The sequence below is a fragment of the Dermacentor albipictus genome, chromosome 7 (assembly GCF_038994185.2).
Source record: "Dermacentor albipictus isolate Rhodes 1998 colony chromosome 7, USDA_Dalb.pri_finalv2, whole genome shotgun sequence".
In the NCBI taxonomy this organism is placed as follows: domain Eukaryota; kingdom Metazoa; phylum Arthropoda; class Arachnida; order Ixodida; family Ixodidae; genus Dermacentor; species Dermacentor albipictus.
In genome coordinates, this window is record NC_091827.1 from 80,896,204 (window position 1) to 80,923,445 (window position 27,242).

Consider the following 27,242-nt stretch of genomic DNA (forward strand, 5'->3'; position numbering starts at 1 on the left):
AAAGTGTGGAGTCCTGTTGGTTTTTAAAAAATTAAGGTTATTTACGTTATTGGATACACAATGATTAATGGTGTTTGCAACTGCATGTCCGGTCAAGTGAGGAGCTTGTAAATACGAAACAACTACTTTCAGTTATCTGATGCAACATGACAATGACACCTATGAAACAAACATTTGCGTTTGCACACAAATATTTGCAAACATACGTTTGCTGTACAAGAGATGTGCGTTACAGTAGAATCTCGATGATACGATAACGGCTGATACGAATTTTTATGATGTTTTGGACAGACTAGATTATATGGAATACTCTACGATTCGAGATAACACTGACATTTTCTCAAGCCTTCGCGGATGCTACGAACGCGCCAGTGACCGGCGCACACGAGCGGGGAGATGCAGCTGGTCTCGGAGAAGAAGTGCAGCCACCGTGGCTAATGCGCAGCTGCTGTCCCTTTTCACATCCGCTTCCCTTCGCCTACAGCCTCTGCCGGCCGAGCGGTAGCGGCCATCGGCCCTCCTCTCCACACCCACCTTCCTTCACCTTCACGTCTCTGCCACCACTTGTGCAGCGCTGTGTAGCATACATAGTGCGCTCGGCATGGAACCTGACAAGCCCGAGCCAGGGTGAGTCACCTGCCTGACAAGGCTAAGTCACCCGTTTCCTGGCAGCTCATCGGCGTACGCTAGCCTTTCTTTTTTTTACATTTTTTTTATTGCTATGCCACGCTTTCGCGCAGGGCGACCCGATCTGAAAGGGAAAGCCGAACCACCATCGCCATCACAGGCTTTGCTGCTTGCTACTGCATTCGTGCGTTTAGTGTTTGCTGCTGTCACCGCCTCGTGCGTTTCGCATAACTGCTAGAGCGCTGCAACGTGGACTACCCAAACGTGACGGATACAAGTTGAGTGTGAGCAGGAAGACTGAAGCGTTCGCTATGTTGTGGAAAAGGAAGGCCCTTACTTTTAAGCAGAAAACTGCAATCCTCAAGAAGGTCGACGAAAATCCTAAGAAGAAACATGCCGAGTTGGCAAAGAAGTTAGGCATAGCACCATCGATGCTTTGCACCATTGTTGGGCAGCGAGACGTTGTGCTGAAGAATGCCCAGCACTTCGGTGTGAATGTCAAACAGGCGAAGACAGCTACACAAGTAAACCTGGAAAAGGTCCTGCCGACGTGGTTTCATGAAGTTACTGCGGCCGGTGTCAACGTGGATGGCAAGGCACTACGCGAGAAGGCGGACAACATTGCACTTTTCCTTGGAATTGAAAATTTACAAGCTTCCAAGGGATGGCTGCATTGTTTTAAAGAAAGTCATAGACTTGTCTACAGAGTTGTTTGTGGAGACAGGTAGAAAGTGGATGAGTCAGCTGTCACTGACTGGCTTAACACATTGTCGGTGCTGATTTTGGACTACCCACCATGCGACATATTCAACGGTGACAAGACGGGTCTCTTTTTCAACTTGTAGAGGGAGAGGAGCTGGTGCATGAAGGGCCGGACTTGCCAGGGCGGCCAAAGAAGTAAAGAAAGAGTGACCATGCTTTTTGACATGAATGCCACCAGCTCAGAGAAAATGCACCTTACCGTTATAGGCAACTCTAAACAGCCGAGATGGTTCCGATTGGCAGGATGTTTACCTTGTTTATACAAGGGGAACAAAAAAGCATGGATGACCGCAGATGTTTTCCATGAGTTCCTCACGACCCTGGATCGGAAAAGGGCAGCAAAGAACCAAAAGATTTTGCTTTTCGTACACAGGTGTCCGGCCCATCCAAAGGAGACAACCTTTAACAACGTCGCCATAAGGTTCCTGCCTGCAAACACTACAAGTCATCTGCAGCCACTGGACACTAGAATATTTCGGAACATCAAGCATCATTTCAAAGGACTTTTAGTAATGCTTCTGCTGGCAAAAACTGATCGCTAGGACAAGAATTTGCGGATTAGACTACTCTATGTGTTGCATTTCTTGGTCATGTTTTGGGACAATGTGACCTCAGACAAAATCGCAAAACTGTTTTCGCAAATGCGGATTTGGCACGGGACCGGATGCAGCTCCAACGGGAAATAACCAAGAGCCCAACGAGGACTTGGTGATTGAAGGCAGGGAGAGTCAGGAGACAAGCTTCCGCTCACGATTCGTCACCACGGATGACAACGTTGCGACCTGCAGGTTAAGGACCACTGAAGACTTGGTCGACGAAGTAAACAAAATCGAGACTCGCACTGATGGTGTAGACGCCTACATGTGTGATAACCGCTGTCTCGACGTCAGAAATCCTTCACGCTCTCGATGTATGTTCGGTGCCGCACCGTAAGTGCCGGCAGCGTGAGTGACAAAACCACTGCACGATTTTATGCCTTTCAGGCGGGTCTTGTAAGCAACATTGAGGGCAAGAAAGCGCAAACAAACATTACAGACTTTTTTGGTCGGAAGTAGTTGGGCCCAATAACGTCTGTGTTCATTTTCATGTTCAGCTGGGCTTGTTTTGAATCATACGAATTCAGGATGGTACAAATATTTCGCATGCTCCCGAGGAATTTGTGTCATCGAGATTCTACTGTTCTACAGCAACCCACGTTGTTTTAAAGGGATAAAAATAGGTTAGGCTAGTTAAAGAAAAACATAGCTTTGCCTAAATGGAGATGACTGATTCGTGTAAGGAATTCCCAAAGGCAAGGCACCTCAATTTATTGACTAGGAGTTAGTGAACAGGCATTATCTGCCCTGCAGCTCACCCAGGAACTGATGCCTCTGTGCAACAACTGCGGCTCTCTTCGCCCTCATTTGCCTCATCTTTCCCTCGGGACTTTAAAACAGTTGTCCCTTACATTTGAACAGCAAGAAATACTTGACAATTCTGATTAGTAAATTCTCAGACAGAATAGCAATAACTCAATTCATATTCGAAATTTCGCATAAGTGCACACCTTCAGTTATCATAAATGCACTGCAGGAAGAAGAAAACACAAGAAGAGAACAGTAGGCAGGACAGTGCTATTGGCGGCACCCCAGCAGCATTGAAAAGGACTGGAAAAAGTAAACTCTGCACTCTTCATGTGTTCTTAATAACAGTGAACAACAAATTTTTTGGACTCCAAAAATTGAGACATAACGGATATTGCAGATTTCATAAATGCACCGTCAGGGTTCCCATCGAGGCAATGCATTTTCGCGACCAACTTTTCGGACGAATTTAGTCCCCAAAGTTAGATTTTCCAGACTGCAGTGCTCGTTTTGAGCCATGCTACCCAGTCTTGGTGACCACCAAGTTGGATTCTCCACCTGGCTAGGTCTCCCGTGGCCTGCTCCATAGACTCCAAGATTGAGAGGCGCACGCTACCAACAGAGAGTGCACACCATCCTTCAGTCTTGAATGATGGAGTTTCAGTTTTCATTCTGCACATGGTGTGTCCGCAGAGCAAGTGTGGCTTGGAGACGTCGCATCTCTGTGTGTGTGTTCGTGTAGCTTCAGGTTTGTGCGCTCGGCACCTCCTCCTGTGCCTTCGCTAGAGCCAAGTGGTGCGATGAAACGTGGCCCACTTCTTCAATCTCCATGGTAATCTCCGTTGGCAGAGATCGCCAAAGCAGTCAACTGTATACGGAGACACCAGATCAAGCAAATCTGATCCCCCCTTCAAGCGTAGTGCGAGGCAGGGCATTTTTAGAGATTTTTTTTAAGCTTCTCTAAGCCTAATAAATTTTATTAATATTAAATTAATTTTATTTGGTGCTGAATGAATTTTTTTTTTACTATTTTTCGGTAGTCGTGGGGTCCAGAAAGATCGGTTGGCAACTGTATTAAGCCTTTTTTCAAAAAACCCCTGCAGGAATGTATTGACTGAAAGACATTGACCTAGCGTCACTTTTGGAGAAGAGGTATCACAGAGGCCTCCTTTAAAAGCCCCTCACCAAGTCTGGCCATTTTGAGCTGACAAGCGTAGAGCATACAGTGCACGCCAACGATTGTGTTTGCAGAGAATTACATTGCTACGCGCTGCGAAAAGGTATAAAATTTCAATCCAAATGGCGTTTTTCCTTTTCCTCGTGGCCACTGCGCTCCAAGCCGGACGGTGACGTACTCGCGTTCCTGCACCTACGTAGTAAGGTCCACAGTGCAACGCTACTCGTGGTGACATGTGACTTCGAGAATTATTCAAGACAACATCTGTTATCTGTGCGATCTGTTGCTTGAGTTGACGAATTGAAGTTTAGAGAAACAATGAAACACACAAACGGAATGACTGCGTGTTTTTTGTGTTACTTCCCACCGAAGCAAGACAGATGTACTTCTGCTTCGTCTGCTTGTTCCCATGGTCATGCAGTCACGTGCGCAGGTACCGAAACTATGCCATTTCCTACTGTGTTGCAGTGCGTGATCATGCTCTGTGATCTGCTTGTTCTGCCTCAGTATTCGTGTAGCATTGAATTATACCGCTAGTCATGTTTCCTTGTGCACAGCGTGCAAAATTATGTGCTGCATGAACAAGACAACAGCTTGCGCATGGCACGGTCAGCGGAAATGCGTAGTGCTGGAAAAAAAAAGGCGAGGAGGAAAAAAAGTGAAGGTGAGGCCCGTGATGTATGCGTAACGCAATCCTCGAGGCAAGGTGTGGGAAAATGCAGCGAAGGAATTTCACTTGCGGAGGCTAGACGGGGCGAGTGGAGAGAGCGTCTTGCTTGGCAGTGGAGCCCGTCTGCTGAAATCATGGGTTGGCAGCACTGAAATATTTCTATCTTGGCTATTAATGACCCGATTTGAAAAAAATCTTGTGGCAGAATGCTCCCTAGATGACATGTAACAACTTGCAGCGTATGATCAAAATTTGCTATGGGGCCTGGTGAGGGGCCCTTTATGTCTCCTGCAGATGCTGCGGCTTGTTTTTGCTAAATAGAGCGAGTAGCCGTGACATAAGGCAAGGCATTCAAGAGACCATTCAGCTGGTGCTTACCTCTGTGAAAGGTGGTGTCCGCTTGTGGACCAGCAGCAGCTGAGAAATTATAAAAGGGGATTATACAACTGGCCAGTCATGTATAAGGAAGTCTTAGAACTCATAATGGCAAAGCCTTTAGCGCAATAAAAAAAAAAGACTAGATTATGAGTAAATTGTTCCAATTAGCCGAAGAATCAGCCTTGTTGAAGTCTTAGAAATAGCGTGCAAAGCAGATTTGAGTATCCAGAAGCTTGAACTCCTTTGCACAACTTTTTTTTTTTGCATTTTGTGCACTCGACAATAGCATCACATAACATTGGGACCGCTATTTCTGAAACTCTACATTGCCTCAAGATTTGCACTTTTGTCAGACAGTGCAGGTGTGCACACATCAGTAGAGGAAATCTACGACACACGTTACCAGCACAGAATCAAGAGGTGCACAGAGAGAGGACACAGACATTGTTTTCTGTGTGGACACCGTTGTGTCCCGTTTGAATTTGCACTTACAACATGTGTTGAGAATTTAACAACCAACTAGGCAAAAGTAGTGGTGTCAGTACACAGAAAGGCACGAACAAATGAACCATCAGAATGGGTTGATGCTAACTGGAATGCACTAACTGGCATAGCATAGAGTTTGTAGGAAACCCTGGTAGCAAGTGTGGCTAACACCTTCACATCACGCAATTATAAGGTTATTAGAAAGATGTAGAAATGGGAGACCTGAACTTGAGCAATGCTATCAGTGGGATGCACAAGTAAAAGCATGAAGAATAGAAAAGAACACAAGCATAGTCTGGGCTCTGTGTTTGCAAAGCCTCCGATGCCACTTTGGCAACACTGACCTATTGGGGTATGTTGTCTATAAGACTCCCTATTACAGTTGAACCCAGTTATAACGATACCACTTTTGACAATACAGTACTCGGATGTAACAATGAGCAGCCCTGGCACCGTGATCCAGCGTGTGTGTTCTCTGACAAAATAAACCACTTACTATGATTCCCCCATGCCGCATCATCGGTTGTAATAATTAGATCTGGCTCGTAAGCAAAATTCCCAACAAGAAGAAGAAGAAGAAAAAAAAAAAGCCAGCTGCTGCGCCTGCCTACGTGCTACACACCTTCGCCACACCCAACATTGCGCTGCGCACCAGACACCTCTGTCGCACTGCCGTACACATCGCTAGCCTTGCGTGCCCCTCTCCATCCCTCTTCCCCCCCTCAGATATACGAGTCAACTGCACTGACGATGGAGGGGTGAAGAGAGGTAATGCTATAAAAGGGTAGGACGTATCTACTTCTTTCTGTCCAAGTAAAGTGTTTGGGTGTCTGTGCCCTCTGCTTTTTATCATGCAGCCCAATTAAAGCAATTATCGGCTACAACAATGGGATTTTCTTGGCACACGAATACAGTTGACCCGCACAATAATGAAATCGGCGGGGTATGTGAAAATAGAATGAGCTTTTGCAAAAATTTCATTGCTGTGAAATGAGACAGCACAGATTCGTCACAAAACGAAACCTGATATAAAATTTCCGTTAGCCTACTTAGGCAAGCTTTGCCCGAGGATATAGAAGCGCGCTGCCAACAGTAAAGAGTGTGCCGCATGCATCGATTAGCAGTGGTAGCACTACCGTGGAGCAGTATTCTCGGTCAATTGCGTTTGGAGATACAACTTTTGAGAGATTTTGTGTAACTCGGCACCGGACGCAGAGCAACAGGGCTGCACACACGCAGCAGCATTTCTCCAGTGCCGTAGGCGCCGATGCGTCCGGTGTTGAGCGCGAAAGTGATTGTATTGCGTACAGTCTATGCTAGTTATAACGGATTCGCGTACAACATACTTTCGGATGTAATGAACCATATTTAAACCTTCGCTTGCTCTACCTATTTTATTAATGCGAGAAAGTTTGTTTTTAACAGACTGCGCTACAACAGACTATCGGCTCCAGCGGACTAAATTAGCGGCAATCTTTGCCTAATCGGCCTTATAAAATGAACTTTTGCAGTGTCGGCTAGGGCTGGCGACAGACTTGAGAGGTTCGGCCGACGATCGCAGCTCAATATCATGCACACGAAGGAGGGAGTAAACCGGGGTGGAAGCACACTGTCTTTCACACGCAAGGCTTTGGAGGAGGGGGGGGGGGGTGAGGGGGAGGCAAGGGAGACTGGGCTTTTACTTCGGAGGCTGCTGTTAAACCATTGGCAGAGCAGATGTCGTATCTCGAAATCGATCTGCGATGTGGACAAAGTGCACCCAGTGCCGGCAGCTTCGTATGCGCTGTGCTTTCGACATTCGCGTTGAAGCGAAAGACAGCACGGAAGTCAATTTGCTCGCTGTTGCTGCCACGCTTCCTCATTCCTATGTTATGACAGAGACTTTCCGCGGTCATCGAGCAAGATGTGTTTATGTTTACCTGTGCGCATATGACACTGTGCTTGTTAATTTAGTTAGTAAGCTAATGTTTAAAACTATAAACTACTATCCTTACTTTGCATAGCGGTCTACTAATTTGCTATCGCAAACGATGCCTTTCATGTGAAACCGCAACTTTTTTTTTTACTTTGGTCGTTCGTCACACTCTTTGCAATAACATTGTTACACATCGCGACCAATGTTTTGGAAGTGAAGCGTTTTGGATATTACAGACTGGATAAAATGGTAATTTCTTGTTTGGTCCTTTGTAACGAGAGTCGATTGCATACTCGAAGGCAATCGATCGAGATTACGGCCCCTTCGCGCAAATCTACATCCTGTGCCACATGTGCATGCGATGCCTGCCGATGGCATTAAAACCAGCATTCTTGAAAGCAAGGAATGCGTATTCCTTGACGATCGCTTAATCGCAGCCCGATGTGTGGCTCTCAATGCTGTGACCGCCATCTCTAGCATCATAAACAATTCCTCGTCATTGGGATGCGGGTTTCCTCATTTTTGCTGGATTTTTCTTGCTGAAGCGCACATTACACACTGCACTAGGCGTACAAAAACTGTCGTCACATGTCGGTAGAAACATGCTGCTGCTTCAAACGGCCGATTAACAAACATGGCAGCCATGACATGTTTCAGGCGCACATGTTCGCTTCCAGCGCTTGGTTGTTTTTGTAAACAAAAATGGCGGCACCCACGCAAGTGTAATGTGCATTTAACACATTTTGGAGCCTGCTAGGCCTTCTGTGAGTAGGTAATGTGTGGGGTTACGTTCCCGCTAATTTCGTCAATGCAAGATTTACAGTGCAGTCCACTTACAGAGATACCACATACAGTAATACCTCATTAAACCATACCTGCTTAAACAGTAGTTTTGTTTTAAAAGTAGTAAAGTCAAATCCCCGACTCAGTGGCCATTGAACATAATGTGTTTTGGATATTTGCATAAACCGTACCAGCTTATTGCGTATGCATCGGTTAAAACGTAGCGTTTCCACTTTTCGTCGTGCAAACACGGCGGTGCGTCGTCCCTATCGGGCGACCAGGCAGAACAACAAGCCTCAGAGATCGGAACAACTGCCTCCAAGCACCGTGTGCGTTTGCACGTGAAGCCACATCAACATCAACATCATTTTGATGCCGCGCCAGAGAGTGTTGCGGCGTCATGCTAGCGAGGACTTGCATCATGCCGAAGCTCGGATAAAAAAGACGCCAGGTGCTCAGCATAGAAGAAAAATCAGACATCGCCCGTTCTATCGAACGTGACACGAAGAAGCCGGCGCTGGCACGCAAATGGGGTCTGCTGTTGACTACGGTGTCTGGCATTTGGAATGAGAAGATGTTGCTCGGGAGCGCTGCTGTGACCGCAAAGAAATGTTGGCTACAAGGTTTCGAATTTTCGCCATCGTTGCCTCTCTTGTTGCCAAAGTGTCGACTAGCGACAGTGACGAGGGCGACACAGAAAGCAACAGCACGGGCGACTTAGGCCCGACAGTGGCAAAAGCTGCACGTTATGTCAGCCTCATGAACGCAATCATCACGACGAGAACAGCGCCCCATGACTTTTGCAGCGCTATTAGGGTGGCTAGAAGGGGAGGTGTGAATACTGGCAGCGCTTTCCTTCGGGCGCGCATGACCCCCTTGTGCACCGATGCCACCAGGGGGAACGTGGTGCTGCTGCTCGCGGCGTGGTATTACGGCGTGGTACTCCCCCGCTGGCCTGCGCCCTCCGCTGTCAATTGGTCTCGTCGCCTGTTTTGGAATGTTCCTCCCGACATTCCGACATTCGAGGGTGAGATGCTGTGCACCACCAAAGTTATGTTGAGCACCGCAGCGACGCACGGCTAGTTTATTACATTGCAGGTTACGTGGCGAGAAGGCGTGTTTTTCCTACACATTGTGAAGACTGCGAAGCACTATAAAGGCAATATCCTTAGAGAGCTTCCACCAGAGGCATCCAAAGAGTGGCACCTTGAGGGCCTTTTATATCCCTCAGAATCGTTCTATAAGCTGGACAATGCCCTTGAAAACAAACTCACTCGTTTATTCAGTATAACACCCGCCGTGGTTGCTCAGTGGCTATGGTGTTGGGCTGCTGAGCACGAGGTCGTGGGATCGAATCCCAGCCACGGCGGCCGCATTTTGATGGGGGCGAAATGCGAAAACACCCGTGTCCTTAGATCTAGGTGCACGTTAAAGAATTCCAGGTGGTCAAAATTTCCGGAGCCCTCCACTACGGCATGCCCTTCATTTTTGGCACGTAGAACCCCATAATTTTTAGTTCAGTGTAACACGCTGGCATGCCTAAGCTGTGGCCGAGATTTTGCAGTCAATTGGTTAAACATCAAAGATTGGTTGCCTAGACCATCCTGCTACCCTGACAGCCTCAGTTACATGTTTTTATTGCCTCACAAAGATTCACTTTTTGCTTAAAGGTGTCAATCAGCAGAGCAGTGAGAAGAAAGGGAAAACACCGAAACCTTGTGTGTTGTAAACTTTTGTCCTCACTTGTAAATAAACGATTTCATGACCAGATCTGTTGCTTCACCGTCTGCAATCATAGTAAATTGCTATGAGCGTCAAAATGACATGCTACAGGTCTGCAAGCGCAGACAAAATGTGGTTTGTAAACACGTCCAGACGTTATCAGGTAATGTCTGCAGTTTACAGGTCTTACGGCACGCATAGGGCGATTGACTGCTAATCTCGAGGATGACGGTCGCATTTTCAGGGAGGCGATATGCAAGGCGCCTGTGCGCCGTATGATGTAAAAAAAAAATTATGGGGTTTTACGTGCCAAAACCACTTTCTGATTATGAGGCACGTCGTAGTGGGGGACTCCGGAAATTTGGACCACCCGGGGTTCTTTAACGTGCACCTAAATCTAAGTACACGGGTGTTTTCGCATTTCGCCCCCATCAAAATACGACCGCCGTGGCCCGTATGATGTCAGTGCGCGTTAAAGAAGCCGAAGTGGTCGAAATTATTTCGAAGCCCCCCACTAGCCCCTAACACCCAAAGCCAGCTCACGAAATGCGCACAGACGAAACGCGTTTGAATCTCGATACAGTGCGAACTGGGCCCGTAAAATTTCGCAGGAGTAACAATGTGGGCTGACATAACGTTGTTGTCATGATAAAGATTCATTATTTGACGCTCGCAGAAAGCGCGCAATGCCCGAAACGGGCTCACTTTTACTTCGGTGGTAGAGATGCAGCCGATGCGAGGCGCTCATTTCGGCTGGGTGCTTACCCTGCCTTGGTCAACAGCGCCGCCCCGCGGCATCGGTGCGCCGTGGGGTCACGTTTGCGCCGCCGTTATTCACACTTCCCCTTCTAGCCACCCTAGCGCTATCGTCCGCATGCACGGAGAACATGCATCGCCAACAAGGAATCTGCCATGCGAGTGTTTGCCTAGAAGAGGGGGCTGGCCAAAAAGCTGGCTCATAGCTTCAGCAAGTTTGAGGCCGCTGTCGTCGCTGCTAGGCCGCCACGCCATCAAACGAAAATAACACTTTTGTCGTGCAAAGTGAATAAATATTGCATGTTTTTTTTCCCCCTTTCATCGCACTCTCTCTTGAGTTGCGTTTTCGATAGGTAAGTGGGCAATGTCATGCAATTTCGGTTAAACTACCATTTAGTACGTACTTTATCCGAGCTGTGGCCAACTACAGTTGAACGAGGTTTCACTGTACTGCACTTCCTCACTCCAGAGTTTTGATAGAGAGTTTCCGCAGTCATAGAGTGCGCGCATGACATCATGCTTGTTAGTTTAGTTAGTAACAAATGTTTACAAGTTCATACAGCAGATAAAACTACTATCTTTACTTTGTATGGCTATCTACTAATTTACTACTGCAATCGATGCTTTGCCTTTGTGAAACCGTGACTTTTCTTATTTATCGCAACTTCAGTGCATTGGGAGTAAGTCTTTGTTTTTCCAAATGAGAGAAAGCTTTTTTTCTGCATGAAAGAATGAGGTGCGCGGTACTGTAAAGGACTTTTTCTGTTTTTTTTTGGCGGGGGGGGTCACGGCAAACAGCCGTGCACACAGGAAACGGGTGCATGTCACAATTGAGGGTGCATTAGAAACGAGTAAGTATGGTATGCTATCTGTAACGAGCAATAATTAAAAATTCCGCAAGATCTTAAAATAATCACCTCGCATATGTTATCTTCTACATTTCACCCCTTGAATACAGGCAAAACAGGTGTTAATTTTTGGCAATCAGTTCTAGTTAGTTTTATGCACTCTCCTGCCCATTTCATCCTGAACATCCTGCCTCTTCAATTAAAATTAAGACAGTTTGCATATTGTCCTCCACATGTGGTAATCTCAGCTTCGTGCCCTGCTAAACTATGCGGTGCAGCTTCACTTTGGTAGTTACGTACATTCAGTGTCAAACATGAGCACACTAAATGTGCAGGACTGGCAGCAAGTGCACGAACAAAAGGCAAGCACTCACCAAGCAGCCGCTGGCAGGTGGGCATGTCGACATCACCTTCCCTAGAAAAAAAGGAGACCAACATTTCGCTACGTGGAATGCACTTATTACCTGCCATCGCCGAGAATAAGCACTGCCTGTTATCCCAGCAACAGTGATGTTACAGCGATATCCCTCATGCGATCAGACTCTGTTACGGTGGAAGATTTTTTCAAAATTATATGCTATCTCCCCTGCAAAACAAATGCGAATTAATGGCAAACAAAAACTAAGTTAACATTTCCTTTCTAAAATTTTGTACCCAAACCAGCATGTCGATAGGGTCAATGTGAAGTCACAGATTTCAATGCCATTTCTTTGTTCATTTCCTCCGATACAGAGCAAGGGAAATGTCTGAAAAGTTGCTGGGCTCAGTAGCAGTACTAGTAGCAGTAATGCTAGTACATAACAGTAGTAGTAGTAATAGTATATTGGATTAACCTTATGTAAGTCCAAACTTGAAGGATTAGGAAAAAAAGATTTTATTTCCCCCTAGCAATATAAACGCATGCCACATCAAATGGTTGGTACTTCCGCTCGTTTGTCTATACAATTGCAAAGAATTACTCGCTGAGGCATCGAGGAGAAAAGTGAACAAAGATGAGCACCATTTTCCCCCTCATGGCAGTTTTGATTGGCATAATGATCTGTTTCCTTTACAAGCAGGCTAAAACTTCATCAAAGAATGTTTTCAAAGGCCTCTGCCAGACTAAGGAAGCTTTTGTTTTACATGTTATTGGGCCATTCTGCTGGAGACAGATTTGTCTTGCGGTCACGGTTTATCCATGTACATTTCTTTGTTTTCTTTAGTGGTTCAGCGTCTTGTTGATGCTCTTCAATGAAGAAGTTATCAAAGTCAAGAACCTCCTTGTGAAAAATCATTTGAAAAAAGTAAGCAATGTATATGTTGCTTTTACCTCTACCCTCTTGATTTGTTAGCGGTGCTGCAAAATTTTCTGGCGGCAGTATAGCTACTGTTGCCGGCACATCAGTGCCACTGTCAATGCTGTCCAAGACATCATTAAGCCTTCCCCAGGCTCTCAAATAAAAACATGCCCATCACATTTCATTCCTTGAGCAGGAAAAATAAACACGAGAAGAAAGATTTCATTCAAAGAAATAGAGCTGTTATGGTCTTTATGTGCCAAAGGTACAAGAATAATTTCCTGGCTGCCTAAAATGTATGACTGCACCCTATTTGCCCAGCGTTTTAATATAGGACAGCTGAATTTGAAGCCTAACTTGTGACGTCTTTCAAGTTTCGCTACAAAACTTACTGACACAAACTTCTGAACCAGCTGAAAAAGCATTCGAGTATTCGTGCCACCACGGCATATTGCAGAAACAACGCGCACACACTGAGAACAGGCCGTCTGCATGTGGAAATGAGTGGAGCCACAAACATGTAGGCTTGCATGCAAAGAGGTAAAAATGTGTTAGTTTTACTGAACGTGGTGGTGCTAGTTTTCAGATACAATAATTAAGAGGCTATTGGCCGTCAAAGAAGTGTTCTACATATAGGACGCTAGGCATATATGGGTGAAGACAATGGTGGAAGCAAACGAAGAGCCACGGGCGTGGTAGCTGTCTTCACTTCCCAGTTGCCACCTCAACTCTCCCGCAGCCATAAGGAAGATACGGGCTAAGAGAAAAGGGAGGGGAGACGAAAGTTAAAATAGACGTAAAGGAAATAAGAGGACCTAACAAAACATTCACAATTTATAAATCCAATTAAAAAGTAATCAAGACTTTTGCACGCTTTCAGATGCATTGTCCTCCTTTGTTTGTAAACGACAATTCAGCTCCGAGCATTTGCGAAACTAGTCACAATTGTCACCTGGTGAGTGCCCCTATGACAAAGCCGTGTGCGCCGTTTTGCCGAAACAGGGTGATGTCGGTCACCATGGCCTCGACTTCCTCGGCCGTGTAGCAGAAGTCTCCAGCCCTCGGCCGCACCAGCACCATGATCGGCAGGGGAACTCGCTGCCGGATTGCTTGGAACAAGCCTGTGCATTGCCGTTGGCAGTGGTTCAATGTGGAAAGATTGCATGTCTATAGGAGCCAAGTGTTTTATACTATGAATTCGCAGTCTATGGGAACTACAGAGCAATCATTAATTTTACATATTCAAACGCGACCATAGGTAATTATGTTGTGCAGTCGAACAACGATTCAGCAAACACAAAATACAATGCAGCACCCTAGAAATTTCATTGGCCACACATTACCTGAATTGGCTAACCTATGGCCATGATGACACTGAAACCACGAAATTCAACGCAATACTGGCTATGGTAAAATGAATATTTGTTTGCATGCAGTACAAAATACGTTTCTCGAGAGAGGGGCATTCTGGAATGGTACTCCCAAATGAGCCCTATTTGGGGATACAATGCTTTTGAGAGACTTGGCACCGAACACATCAGCGTCTAACAGCAACAGTGTTCTGCACTATGCGAGGAAAAGTGCCACCTATAGATGCTGCGTGCTTATGATGCTGAGTCACAAAAAACCTTGCAAACGTGATCATATGCCCAAAAGCAATTGACCAAGAACACAGCCTTGGATGTGCATGCGTTTTGGCCAGCGGGTTGACAGCGCAACACTGGGCTCGTTGGAAAGCTTCGTTTGTCACATGATGCTCCCCCTGGTACAACAAAATGGCGGCAAAGCGTAAAGCACCATCCCTCGAAACAAAAAACTCCATTACGATACTCCCTAATGCAAAATTTGAGTGCAGCTCTATACGTGTTTTGAGTGCAGCTCTATACGTGCGATAGGCATATTAGCTGGTGCTGACAATCTGTCTCCTGCAGCACGTTGCAAATGGAGCAAAGTGTGGTGTGACGGCCTCACTAATCGGGAGATCACGAGAAGCAGCCCATGGGTGACGCATGGGCGCAATTCACAGCAGCTGCCACAGACAGACCTCCGCTCATGCAGCACTTCGTTTCCATAGAGAGGACACACGCTACTCTGGCACCATCTCGTAGCCATCTTTGACGCAAAGCCCACTTGCACAGCACTGTGGTTTTCTTCTCACGCTTGTGCCATACCCTCCCTCCTCCACTTTCCTCTCCATGCTCTCTTCACTATCGGCGTCTCTCATCTCTCGCTGCACTCCCCGTCTGCTCTTTTATCATTCGCTGTGCTCGTTCACTCGGTTACGCCGAGGGACGACGAGGCACGCCTATGCTCTACGCAAGAACGGGTGCCTGAGAGCTGCGCTCTAAAGATTGAAGCACAATACAAAAATGGTTTAGATTAGCAATTAAATTCCTTTACGTGGCTAAATGTACGAGAAAGAATATGAACAACAATAAGCAGCATCAGAATCTCAGTTAGAGGTAGCAGAAACAAGGGTACGTTGTCAAAGAGGTAATATAGGACAGAGGAAAGCATTCATCTCCCAGTTGCTGTGCAGACAGTGTTATGCGCTGTCCAAAATGGGCTAATAAGCTACAGCTTATTTTGTATTTTCCGTTGGCCCTCTTGCTCCAAGGATGGGATGGGAGGGTGGAATAGAGCTGTGTCAAGATACACAAAACGACATGCAGGATGTCCTAGCTATCACGCAACAACTTTTAAAGAAAAGCAAAGCCTTCTATGCAGATGAAGCCAATTGTATATTTTCAGCATCCTCCTAAAGAAGACTCAAGTATCTTTTTTGTTTCTCCCAATTAGTTTTCATTGAGCTATTAGCAAAATATTTAGTTGCTACATTTATGGCAAATTTCTTAGCACTATGTGTTAGAACACACTCGAAAACAACAAGTTCGCGGTGCACTACCTCTTGAGCGACTTTTTTCAATGTTTAGAAGAAAACCCGTAAAATATAAAGAAACTAACCCATTTTCCCGCTTGCAGGTCACAGCAGTGGCACTCTCAAAAATGCCACAAAGGAACTAGATGCAGTTCGTGCCTAACATGGCGGTCGAATTTTTTCGGACAGGATGTTTATCTTGGTATGGCCACGAAATTGCTGGCATTGCAGGGCCGAGTGCCCAACCACTTCTGGAAGAAGTGAGGAGACTGCCAAAGCCAAGTTACCAAATATTGCAGCAGATGCCGTCAGTTTGACCCGTGAGGTCAATTAGGGTGTCTACCAAGTTGACATTTCCGAATTCCCCGAGTTTTACAGGTATCCCTGAGTGCCTGAGTGATGCAGAACTATGTTTTATGTCAAGAGGAGCTGAAACCATATCGCCCGATGCTGTCACTCTCTAGTAAGCATATGAAAAAATTAAAAAAAAACCGACTTAATCCATGATTTTGGCTTCTAGCGCGAAATGAAACATGGACACAGAAAGGAGCAGACAGGATGAGCGCTCGTCCTGTCTGCTCCTTTCTGTGTCCGTGTTTTACTTCGCGCTAGAAGCCAAAATCATGTTACCGTACCAACTCGCCCAACTGTCTATCCTTTTGACTTAATCCAATTTGAATACTAAGGAGTAGTGTTTATGTTATTCAAAAAGAGAATAGAAGGGAGGGGTCAGTAAAATGCACAGCAAATAAAATGTCTTCGAAAAGAATTGCAAATCGACTCAGATATTCTCAAATCCGAATAAAAAAGGAGATGCATACAAAGGCAAATATTTTCAAATATGAGCTATTTCTATCAACTGATAGCAAGCTCAGTGTATGAGGGGTCGAACTTTGTCACAACTGAGATTCGCTCTCAACAGCTCGGAAATCAACTTCAACTGTCCTGACATACTCTCAGCTCACGCACGACGCCTCAGTGTTGTGTTTCACTGCTTTAAATAGTTTATTTTGGTTTGGATGAGGGTCACTTGCATCTCTGCATCAGCCAACACTTTGTTTTTTGAGCTCAAGCTCCTTCAAAACAGCAGCAGCATGCTTCCTTTCCCATTCATTCCTCAATGTGTAGGTCCTTTCTGTCCTTTCTGTTTCTGTCTGACTCTGACCGGTGCATGGTTCGATTTGGTGAACACCATTTTTGGTTTGAATGGAGCCTCCTTGCTGCCCCACGAAGTGGCGCTACCGCAAATCCCTGCTCATCATCATCGTTTCTGACTTTTTCATGGCTACAGCAGTTTCGGTCTCAGCTTAGTAAGCCATGTGAAGACAATCCAGCAGCCGATTTGTTTCTTCGTGCACGACGCTGCGAGTAGGCCACGTTTTTCGTTTGTGCGACTGGTGTCGGCGTGATGGCGTGGTGGTGTTTGCTTTGAGTGCTGTGTCGAGGTTGCGGTGATCCAACGTGGCATACAGAAACATCGCGTCAAGTGTCTAATGGTGCCGACAATGCCCGCGCAGACTGTGCTGGGGAATGCCGGCAAGCGGGTGCCGGGAGGCCTATGATTTGTCGCCTTCCGATGTGCTCCCTACTGATGCAGAAAATGTTCTGCCGAGACCTGCGCAGTAATTGCATTGCGATTCCGGACACCGTCTCATTGGACAGTCTCACAGGTGCCGGCACTGCTGTACTGACATGCGTAAAACTTGACGATGGCGAGATCATTCGTCAGGTTTCTGCTGCACCGCCAGACGATGACTACAAGTCGGAAGATGACGCACCATGCGCTACGCTGCCGTCGCATGCCGAGCGTGTACAAGCAGTGACTGCACATTCAGCCGCCTATAGTGACCTTACGACCCTCTCCAATTCAGGTTCACCTGATTGCGCGTAAACGGAACAGCGTGCAATGGCACATTCACGATTTCTTCAAGCTTACTGTACTGCCGAGCCTGAATAAGTGCGTGGAAATAAAGGGTTTCTTTTTTTTTCTTAATCTGCTTTTTCAGACGCTTGTTTATACTTGGACATTTCCGCAGTCCCTGTGAGGTCCGAATAAACGGTCGGCGACTGTACTGTCCTTAAAGGCTCAAACCGCCACAGGCACATTCAAAAACACTCTGAAGTCCTGTCGGTACATGTATTCGGCATATCGGTGCTCGTACTGCGACAGGAAATACCAGGTGCATGTGTGTATAATTAAGGAACACATACTGTGTCCCGTGGCAACATCCCCTCCCTCTCTTGTTATGCTTCACTGCAATACTTTTGTGCATGTTTCAACAAGTAACATTTTTGTACAGAGGCGAAGCTGACTTTTGGGAATCGGCATTACACAATGCACCGTGCTTTTCAAGCTTCTAAGTTAATGGCGAGTACCGCAAAGGCGGAGTCAGTGCCATTGCTGACAGCAGCGAATTCTTTCAATAAAAAACATGGCACCCAATAGCAAGAGACTTCATAGCAAACGTCGAAGTAGCTAGGCCTAGCGTTGTTGCAGTGGTGGCATTGATTAATGCCGTTTCGGACCTGCGGTCACAGCAAAATGTCCGGAGAATCAGACGGCAAAGAGTTCTTGCGTCCGAAATTTCAGATGCTTCGATACGCTGACTCTTTGGGGTACGTGGCGGTGCCGTCAAGCCATCCAAAGTTTCAGGAATCCGGAAAGTCGGTCTTTGACTGTACACTGGCAACTCCTCCAGCCGACGACAGGATGTCAAAAACGATTCATTACGATTCCTGTCTGTTACTCGAGCCAGCATTACCGCGACTTTCGACCCTTTCAATAAAATTACAGCTAAATTTCCCTGATAGAGGCACTAATTTCCTGAGTTTTTACAGACTACAAAATATACCTGAGAATTCCTGGTTTTCCCGGTTGGTAGACACCCTGTCAATCCATACGTGGGCATGAATAAAGCAGCCAACTTGAAAAAAAAAAAAGCTAACATGTATGCTGTGTCCGAAATGGCACGTTACAGGAGTGGAACTAGTGCACTTGCTGCATGTTTAAAAGCAACAATGGTGTGGCACATAAGCGAGGTGTTGGGTCAGCTTTTGTTAGGAACATCACGTGCTTCTCTTTAAGCAAGAAAAAAAAAATGAGACACGAAAGTGACAGTGCACTCCAAACAATCGCAACTGGTGCAGTATAGTTGAAATCCACCATAACGAAATCTCGCGACTCCGAAATTCTCGCGACAACGAAAGATTTTTGCATCCTCAGCTAACACCCACAGGATTCAACGCATTTCGTCCCTCTCGACAATGAAATGTAGCTGTACTGCAATCCAGCACCAACAAAATTTGTCGGAACATAACCCTGCATGTTACCTACTCACGCAAGGCTAGCAGGCTTCGAAATGTGCTCAAATGCATTGCTTCGCACTAAAATTGCATAAAATACCAGCACATTACACTTGCATGGGCGCCACCATTTTTGTTGGTTTGCTTTTTGTTGAACCAAGCGCTGGAAGCAAATGCACCGGAAACACATCATGGCTGCCATCTTGTTTGCTGATCACCCGCTTGAAGCAGCAGCATGTTGCTACGGACATGCGACGATGGTTTTTGCACACATAGGGCACAGCATAATGCGAGCCTCGTCGAGAAAAATACAGCAAGAACAAGGAAATCTTCGTCCCACTGACGTGGAATTGTTTATGGCACTTGAGATGGCGGTCGCCGCATGGAGTGCTATGCATCGGGCCATGAATGAGCGATTGTCCGCGAGTATGCATTTCTTGCTTCAAGAATGCTGGTTTTGGTGCCACCCGACAGGCATCGAGCGTTGATTCGGTAAGAGACGTAGATGTGCGCGAAGAAGCTGTAATCTCGATGAACAGCCTTCAGGTATAGGAGGTAAGGTCACTTTTGCAAATGGCGCGGGACCCGGTGGTGCCTACAGCCAACAGCGTGCACTGGATAAATGCTGCTGCATGCGTGGAGTGCTGTTGCTCTGCGTCTGATGCCAAGTTATGCAAAATCTTGCAAAAGCGATCGTATCTCAAAAGCAACTGACCGAGAAACTGCTTCACGGCAGTGCTGCCATTGCTGACCGATGTATGTGGTCCACTTTGCACTGTTGGCAGTGCAATTCTACTATATCCTCGACCCAAGCTTGCCAGAGTAGGCAAATGGAATTTTTATGGTACATCCTGTGACGCATTACCCATCTGCGCTGTCTCATTTCACAATAACAAAATTCTTGCAAAAGCAAATTTTTTTGCATTCCCCGCCGATTTTGTCACTGCAATGTTTAATTGTATTCAATGCGTTCTGAAACACACTGCTGACGTGCATTATGCCATAAATATAATGGTTTTAAAAGTTGGTAACTGCAAACTAATTAAGACTAACACAAAAAGTACCCAACACTTATTTTGGTTGCTGCTAATCACGTGCTATTGTTGGCTTCACCGGCATAGAAGAAATTTTAAATTTTTTTTGAAGTTTAGTGCACCATAGATGACACACTGTGTATGGGTGTATATATAGTTGAACCTCGATATATCGAACAGCATGGTGATCGTGAACTAGTTCGATATAGCCAGAATTCAACATATAAAATCACGTAAAAATGTGTCAATAACATATGCAAATCAATCAATGAACCAAGGGCGCGACCGGGGATTGTTGTTTAGAGCGCGCATTCAGACGCGCCACACGCAATTAGTGTAGGCCGCTTCATCCACCGTGAGAAGTCGGCGTGGTCTACACTCTAAAAAAGGTTTATACCCTTTGGGTTGCATTTTGTGCCCAAACAATAATCTTCATCTGTCTTGCCCGCATTTCCTTTCTTTAACGCTGCAAGCCTGGTACTTCCTGGTCACGAACGGCTTGCGCGTTATCAGCTTGACACAGCATTCCCGACAGGAAAGTAGCGAGCGCCGAGTTTTCAAGAGAGGAAACGCAAGCAAGGCAGATGATGATTATTGTCTGGGGACAAGATAAGCCCCAAAGTGTGTAAACTTTTTTTGGAGCGTAGGCCAATTGCGTGCATCGCAACGGAATGCGTGCTCCGAACAACAATCCACAATCGTGTCTCAATCATGGCGCAGCAAATACCCACTTGAAGCTTCGCACAGAGCATTTATTTATTTGGCTGAAAGTACTGCAGCAGTGTAGCCTCTTCTTAATGGCAGCTGCATGCTTAAACACAGAGTCCTCAACATAGTCTAAACGATCCACAACCAACAGGCCCCCAACCGAGTGGCGTTTGCGTCTTTGCGGGTGCAAACCGCCTGTTCTCATTAAGCGCGGCAGGTGCAGAGCGCAGCACCAAAGAGGAGTCAGTGCAGCAAATGCACTGCATAGAATATAGAACCAACAATGCGTAGTCGATGCTGTTGAAATAGCCAAGCCACCGCATACATTCAAATGGCGCCCTCGGGGCAATCAATGTGTGCAGCTATAGTGCGCAGCAGTCGGGAATGCCCATTGCTGTCTTCGAGGGTGAGGAACAGCTCGCCGCCTGTGAAAAGGGCGCACATGGTCTGGGACGGCGGAATTCTATATATCCATTTTCCGTCCAACTCGGTTCGAAATAAATAAAATTAAAGACGCATGCAATTTTCCAAGTGATATAGAAAGTGTTCGACGATATACGCAATAATTCGATATATCTATGTTCGACATATCGAGGTTTGATTATATGTATGTATGTACACACACACACACACACGCACATGCACGCACACACACACACATGGGAATCCACATGTAGCTCACCAAAGCTGGGGGTCAGTCCTCCGACAGCCAAACCAGAACATAGCTCCAATCGTGTGGCCCCCGACTCTGCAGCTGTCAGCGCCGACGTCACCGAGTCCACACATACCTCCAGCTGCACCAGAGGGGCAGGTGTCAAGCAACGGAGCACACTTAGCACCAGAATTTGCGCAGGAGAAAGGGAGTGAATGATCATTTTCATATCTCCGAATAAGAGCCTGTCCAATCCAGAAAGAAAAAGGACCTGCTGGAACTAGGCCAATGATTGTCGATTAAACACTTATAGAAAACTATTCGGCTTATTAAAGGAATGATACCCTTGAGGGTGCATTATGTTGCAGAGAAGACGTTTAGGTAGTGTTTGTTATTTAGTAGCGAAATTCAGTGGACAACAGAACTGTTAACCAGTACACCTGTAGCGGTGCTGGAGCCCTCAGCTGCAGATGACACAGGGAGGGGGGGAAGGGTGTGGTCGGAGGGAGAAGAGGAGGGCATTCCTGCCCAAGTACTCTTTAAACCTTCAGACACCCAAAAGCACTGTGCCTAGAGGTCCAGCTACTATGCTTACTTGCACAAGAATCTTACGAAGGAATGTCTTCAATGGTGCCAAGTTCTACCTTCGCATTATCACCTGTTGCCTATCTTCACAACCTCCACAATAGCCTTGGAAGCTCAATGAAAAATGACAAAATATTAATTTTATTGTTGCAAATTTCATATCTAGAACTCGTACATTATGAGAACTAAGTTCACATCGAAGGTCTTTCTTTTTAGAAGAGTTAACTGCTGGGCTAGTTGGTGGTTTGCGCCAAAATTGCGCCAAAAAACAACACACACAAGAAGAAAGAGGACGACACCACGGGCGCTACGCACCACGGTCGTCTTTCTTCTTGTGTGTGTTGTTTTTTGGCGCAAATTCTTTTCAGTATGCAAGTCTTTCTTTTAAATCTGATTAATTTGCTACTGTTGATGAAGACAGTTGTGTGAGAGCACAGGCCCAGTAAAAATCCCGACTGCTAAACACTAACCACAAACGAAGAAAACAGGCAAAAGAGCTAAAGAAAGCTATTCGCTGTAAGAAAAAATTACAGCTGAACTCTACATTTCTTGGCTTCATGTCTTCTCTGCTGATGCACAGCAGCGTAGAGTCGAATCTTGTTATAATCAAGCCGCATCAGACTTCGTTGTATCAGATATTCACTCTAAGCACATGTTCGTTATACAATGCTATAGGTGAGAAAAGTTTTTTTTGATTATTTACTTTATGATAAGGTTTGACTGTACATTCACTGATACACTTTTCTAACTAGAAGGAGACCGAGAAAAGTGTTTGAAATACCAAAAGTCCAAAAACAACTTTTCCAAAATTTTGCTCCACCAGCAGCATTTGCTTTTCCTATGCTTGTCTCTATTACAAACTGCCTTGCGAACTTTCAGAATATTTGGGGCATTGCACCCTCTATGACGTACCTCGAAAGCCATCAGTCAATTGTCGTCAACCCTGCAGGCCAGCGCAAGGAAGTTGAACACAAAGTTAAGAAATGCACACCTGAAAAAAATCAAGAGGTCAAAGAGCACTGATCAACACAATTGGTGAATTGTGCCTGAATCACCATTCCACAAGAGTTAAAAAAAAATTAAATTATGGGGTTTTACGTGCCAAAACCACTATCTGATTATGAGGCATGCCATAGTGGGGGACTTTAGACCACCTGGGTTTCTTTAACGTGCACCTAAATCTAAGTACACAGGTGTTTTCGCATTTCGCCCCCATCAAAATCCGGCCGCCGTGGCCGGGATTCGATCCCACGGCGGGTATCCACAAGAGTGTGTTCCTCCAAGTTGCACCTTTGTTTTCTTTGTCTTAACTCAGACATCGCCCAACGGAGGCCGAGATAAAAGGCGAGCAATGCCCGACGGTGTCTCGGTTCTCTTTACATAAATACACAACAATTTGGCAAACAGTTTGGCCAGACAGGTACTGCACACTTGGAATGAAAATGAAGGCACATAACTTCAAACAGTTTAAGACTGATTTAGTTTCAACCAAGAAGTATTAATGAAACTGTGAGAACAAGATTAAGCAAATACGAATTACATTTGACACATATTACAAAACTAAAAAACAAACACTACTGAAACTGAACATTGCATTTGATGCACTTGCACAACAAAGTTGGCTGCTAAAGCGTAAATCACCAATACCTGCATTAATACAGTTTTTCTCTCAACAGAACAGACTAAAGCAGACTTTCAATTGTACACATCACATAGGTCACTACAACACACACTGCCATGTTCATTTTGCATGCCAAGATTATGCATCAAAGCAAAAGTACTGGTGAAAATGATATTTAGAATGTGTTGCATACACCTTGAAACACTTCTGATATTGGACCTGAGCTGCAAGTTTGAATAACTTGTGTAAAGCGTCTCAGCATAAAACAAGTCTGAATGTAGAAGGCCCGACATTTACTCTAGGTATCAGTACGTCATCATTTAGCAAGTTCACCTTCTTTTGTTGTTTTTCCCAGTGTTTTACATGAGCCACATTTTTCCAAGAGGCTAGATGGGTGCCTTCTCAAAATTCTAGAAATTAGATAACTGATGTTCTCATGTCTGATGTTGCTTGCAGAGAATTCTCGCATGAAGTCCACATCCTGTAAGCTCAGAAATTCAGAATCCATTCAGCTGCACGCTTTTCACGATTCTAAGGGCGCAAGAAATATTGTGAAACTAAACTTCCATGGAAATCATTAACTGGCGCTTGACGGGCACATAATAGGAAAGAAAAAATGAGCAGGTGTGCGATGCGAATGACTGACCTGCTATACGCTGCGAGTGAACAGCAACCACGCAATGTGCTGATGCCTCGATATCATTAAACGGCTCCTACCACTTCAGGTGGTTATTAATGCCACTCATCCCAGAGGGTATAATAAATAAACAAATAACAGGGGCAATGAATCATCTGAAAAGTGTTTCCGATAATCAGATGGCCACGTTACAAGAGATCAAAATACCGATAAATTATGAGACAACAAATACAGAACTAACCAAGAACGTCAAGACCAGTGTTCTAAGGCCTGTGCAAAAGCTCATTAAGCAGAATCTGAACGTATAATTCCTACGTTCCCACCTACGGGGCAGAAACCTGGAGGCTTACGAAAAGGGTTCTACTCAAATTGAGGACGACGCAACGAGCTATGGAAAGAAGAATGATAGGTGTAAGGTTAAGGGATAAGAAAAGAGCAGATTGGGTGAGCAAACAAACGCGAGTTAATGACATCTTAGTTGAAATCAAGAAAAAGAAATGGGCATGGGCAGGACATGTAATGAGGAGGGAAGATAACCGATGGTCATTAAGGGTTACGGACTGGATCCCAAGGGAAGGGAAGCGTAGCAGGGGGCGGCAGAAAGTTAGGTGGGCGGATGAGATTAAGAAGTTTGCGGGCACGGCATGGCCACAATTAGTACATGACCGGGGTTGTTGGAGAAGTATGGGAGAGGCCTTTGCCCAGCAGTGGGCGTAACCAGGCTGATGATGATGATGAACGTATAATTGGTGTCCCATTGAATTTTTCAATGGTATCCTTTTCAGACAAAAACAAAAGGAAATACTCCAGCTGCCCCCCCCCCCCCCCCCCCCTTAAAATGCACGTGCGCAACTCGGGTGGCGCAGGGCTGCTGAAATATCGGTGTGTGAATGCCAGCCTATGCATTAAAGGCGAATGACACTCAAATATATGTGGCGTTAGGCGACGAAGACTGTTCACGCTAGCCGCCAGTTGGCCAGAGCGTAGGCGTCCGGTCAGACATGTGATAAGGAAAGGCGATAACTCAACATCGTAACTGCAAAGCTGTTTGCGCAGTACGAAGCTCTTAAAATTGTAGCTTGTTGGCGGAACGCGAACAACACGCACACCGATCTGCATGCCATCGTGATTTGTACATCTTGCAGTGAACAGTTGAACAAGACCTACGTACCCCCAAACGCGCACGAAAATTATTGCTCTTTTCTGACTAATGTGCACGCACCATCGCTGTTTGACCAGACACCGGCATCTAGGCAAACTCGTTGTCACTAGCGTACTGGCAATGCGCTCACATACAGCAGCAACTTACCTTGGTTTTGTAAATTCTGGCCGAAGTTTACCGGCGATCGCGGGTTACGCCGGCGTTCCCTCGAACCACCCGCAGGGCACCCAAGAGTGTCAAATCAGTATCATATCAAGTTGTCAGCCCTTCGCTTATTCCCGCCGCCATAGCAAAACACACAAGCAGCGTATGGAGCGATGCCAACGGGACAAAGGCCCCAAGAAATCCAGTGCTTTATAGTACACTGAACCCGTCCCTAGAGGCGTGCGTTGACGCCGGTACAGCTCCAACAGCTCTATCTCGTCTACAATAAAAGCACCTCATTAATACTATACCTTTAGTGGTGCCTTGTCCTGCCTCTCTTGCTCTACCTGTGTAGCTTGCAGAATGTTAGCACTGGTTAGCGTGGTTAACTTAACAGTAATACTGGTGCTACAATAACTAAAGGAGGCACTACTGCCACAGCTGTTCTGCCAACCCACTGGCAGGGCGTGCCAATAAACGTGAAGCGGGGCTTTCAACTCTAAAAAATAAGTTAGTGTTGGAAAGTTTTTCTAAAACATTATATGCTAAAATGCGGTATATTTAACTTACTTTATTTCTGTACTTTAAAAGTTTTTGTAGTGGCGCTAGCTGTTACTTTAACACAGAGCGTTGACGCTACCAGCACCCCTCCACTTCAGCGCACTTTTTCATCACGTGATTACCGCGTTTTTAATTTTCATTTTGCTGGTAGCCGGCATATGCGAACTTCAGTCCAAACAATGTCCCTTTGTCATTTGATATTACGTGTAGATCTCTAAAGTGATTGGTGTCGTCATCGCGGACAAACGTAATTTTCAACGGTATGACAAGCGTCTCGCAGCGGTAGTATTTTCGAGAAGACTCGCCAAGCCCTGAAGCGTGACACGGCGGCCGAGGATGTTCACATGTGAGTGAAAAGCATGCACGCGCTATTCGACTGGGCATGACCTTTGAGAGGTGGCACACGTCTTTAACCCTCAATTGAAGCGATATACTGGGAAAATAGTTTGAAAAATGTATTTCTAGCTCATGGCGCCTGAAAAGCCACTCGTAATTTATTGTGGATGAACGAATCTTTATTAAAATATAAGACGAGAATGTGCATGTTACTGTTTGGCAACATGGCACCTCAATTCAGGCGGGTCTGTGCAGTGTCAAACATACAGAAGCAGTCACATTTTTTGTTAAAGCAAAGGTGCAGGCTGCATTTCCTGGGCAAGAACTTGGGAGACCCTTGAGCTTCCCCATTAATAGTAGAACGCGATAGCATTACAGGGTCCCTGACTGTTTCTCATGCTCTCATTTCTCACCACTACCTACTTCTCATCGCACATTGTCGTGTCGCTAGCCCATCGACACGGAGGCCACCACTGCCGCTTCCATGCCGATAACAGCCTTTATTCGGGTGTACGTAACTTATATACAAGAGCGCTGTGGCGCCATCAGTCGCCTGTCACCTGGATGGATGGATGATTGTGGCTCAACCCTTTGAATCGGGCGGCGGCGACGCGCGCCACCTAGCCTTTAATCGTTCAATATGCATGCATACCTATGTATTTACTCCTTTACTTTTGCGTTGATATTGTCCACCAATCAGATAGCCTCCGTTTAGTTATTTCTACCTGTTCAAAGTCTATTCTACTTTCACCGTCTTTGAAACCCAAGGCTTTGAATAGTTCCCCGTTAGATTGAACTGCAGGGTGAAGTTGTTTACAAGCAAGTATCAGGTGTTCCGCCGTTTCCTCCTCCTCTCTACACGCCTCGCATACCAAAT

The 27,242-nt window shown here is 45.8% G+C and overlaps 1 protein-coding gene across 2 annotated transcripts in view; it reads right to left on the minus strand.

Moving 5' to 3' along the window:
• Positions 1–25,914, minus strand: part of LOC135899047 (copper homeostasis protein cutC homolog) — a 39,112-nt gene extending 13,198 nt beyond the window's left edge. Inside the window, exons 1-6 of one of the 2 annotated variants that reach the window (XM_065428293.2) lie at positions 25,780–25,914; positions 22,817–22,895; positions 21,350–21,461; positions 13,697–13,865; positions 11,842–11,882; positions 4,958–4,996 (exon numbers count right to left, since the gene is read on the minus strand). In XM_065428293.2, coding sequence (XP_065284365.2) covers positions 4,958–4,996; positions 11,842–11,882; positions 13,697–13,865; positions 21,350–21,461; positions 22,817–22,828 — 373 coding nt within the window. In that variant the 5' untranslated portion in view covers positions 22,829–22,895; positions 25,780–25,914. Of the gene's footprint in view, positions 1–4,957; positions 4,997–11,841; positions 11,883–13,696; positions 13,866–21,349; positions 21,462–22,816; positions 22,896–25,471; positions 25,717–25,779 lie in introns of those variants that run through there. The other variant, XM_065428292.2, reaches the window with a different exon arrangement.
• Between the last annotated feature and the right edge of the window lie 1,328 nt (positions 25,915–27,242).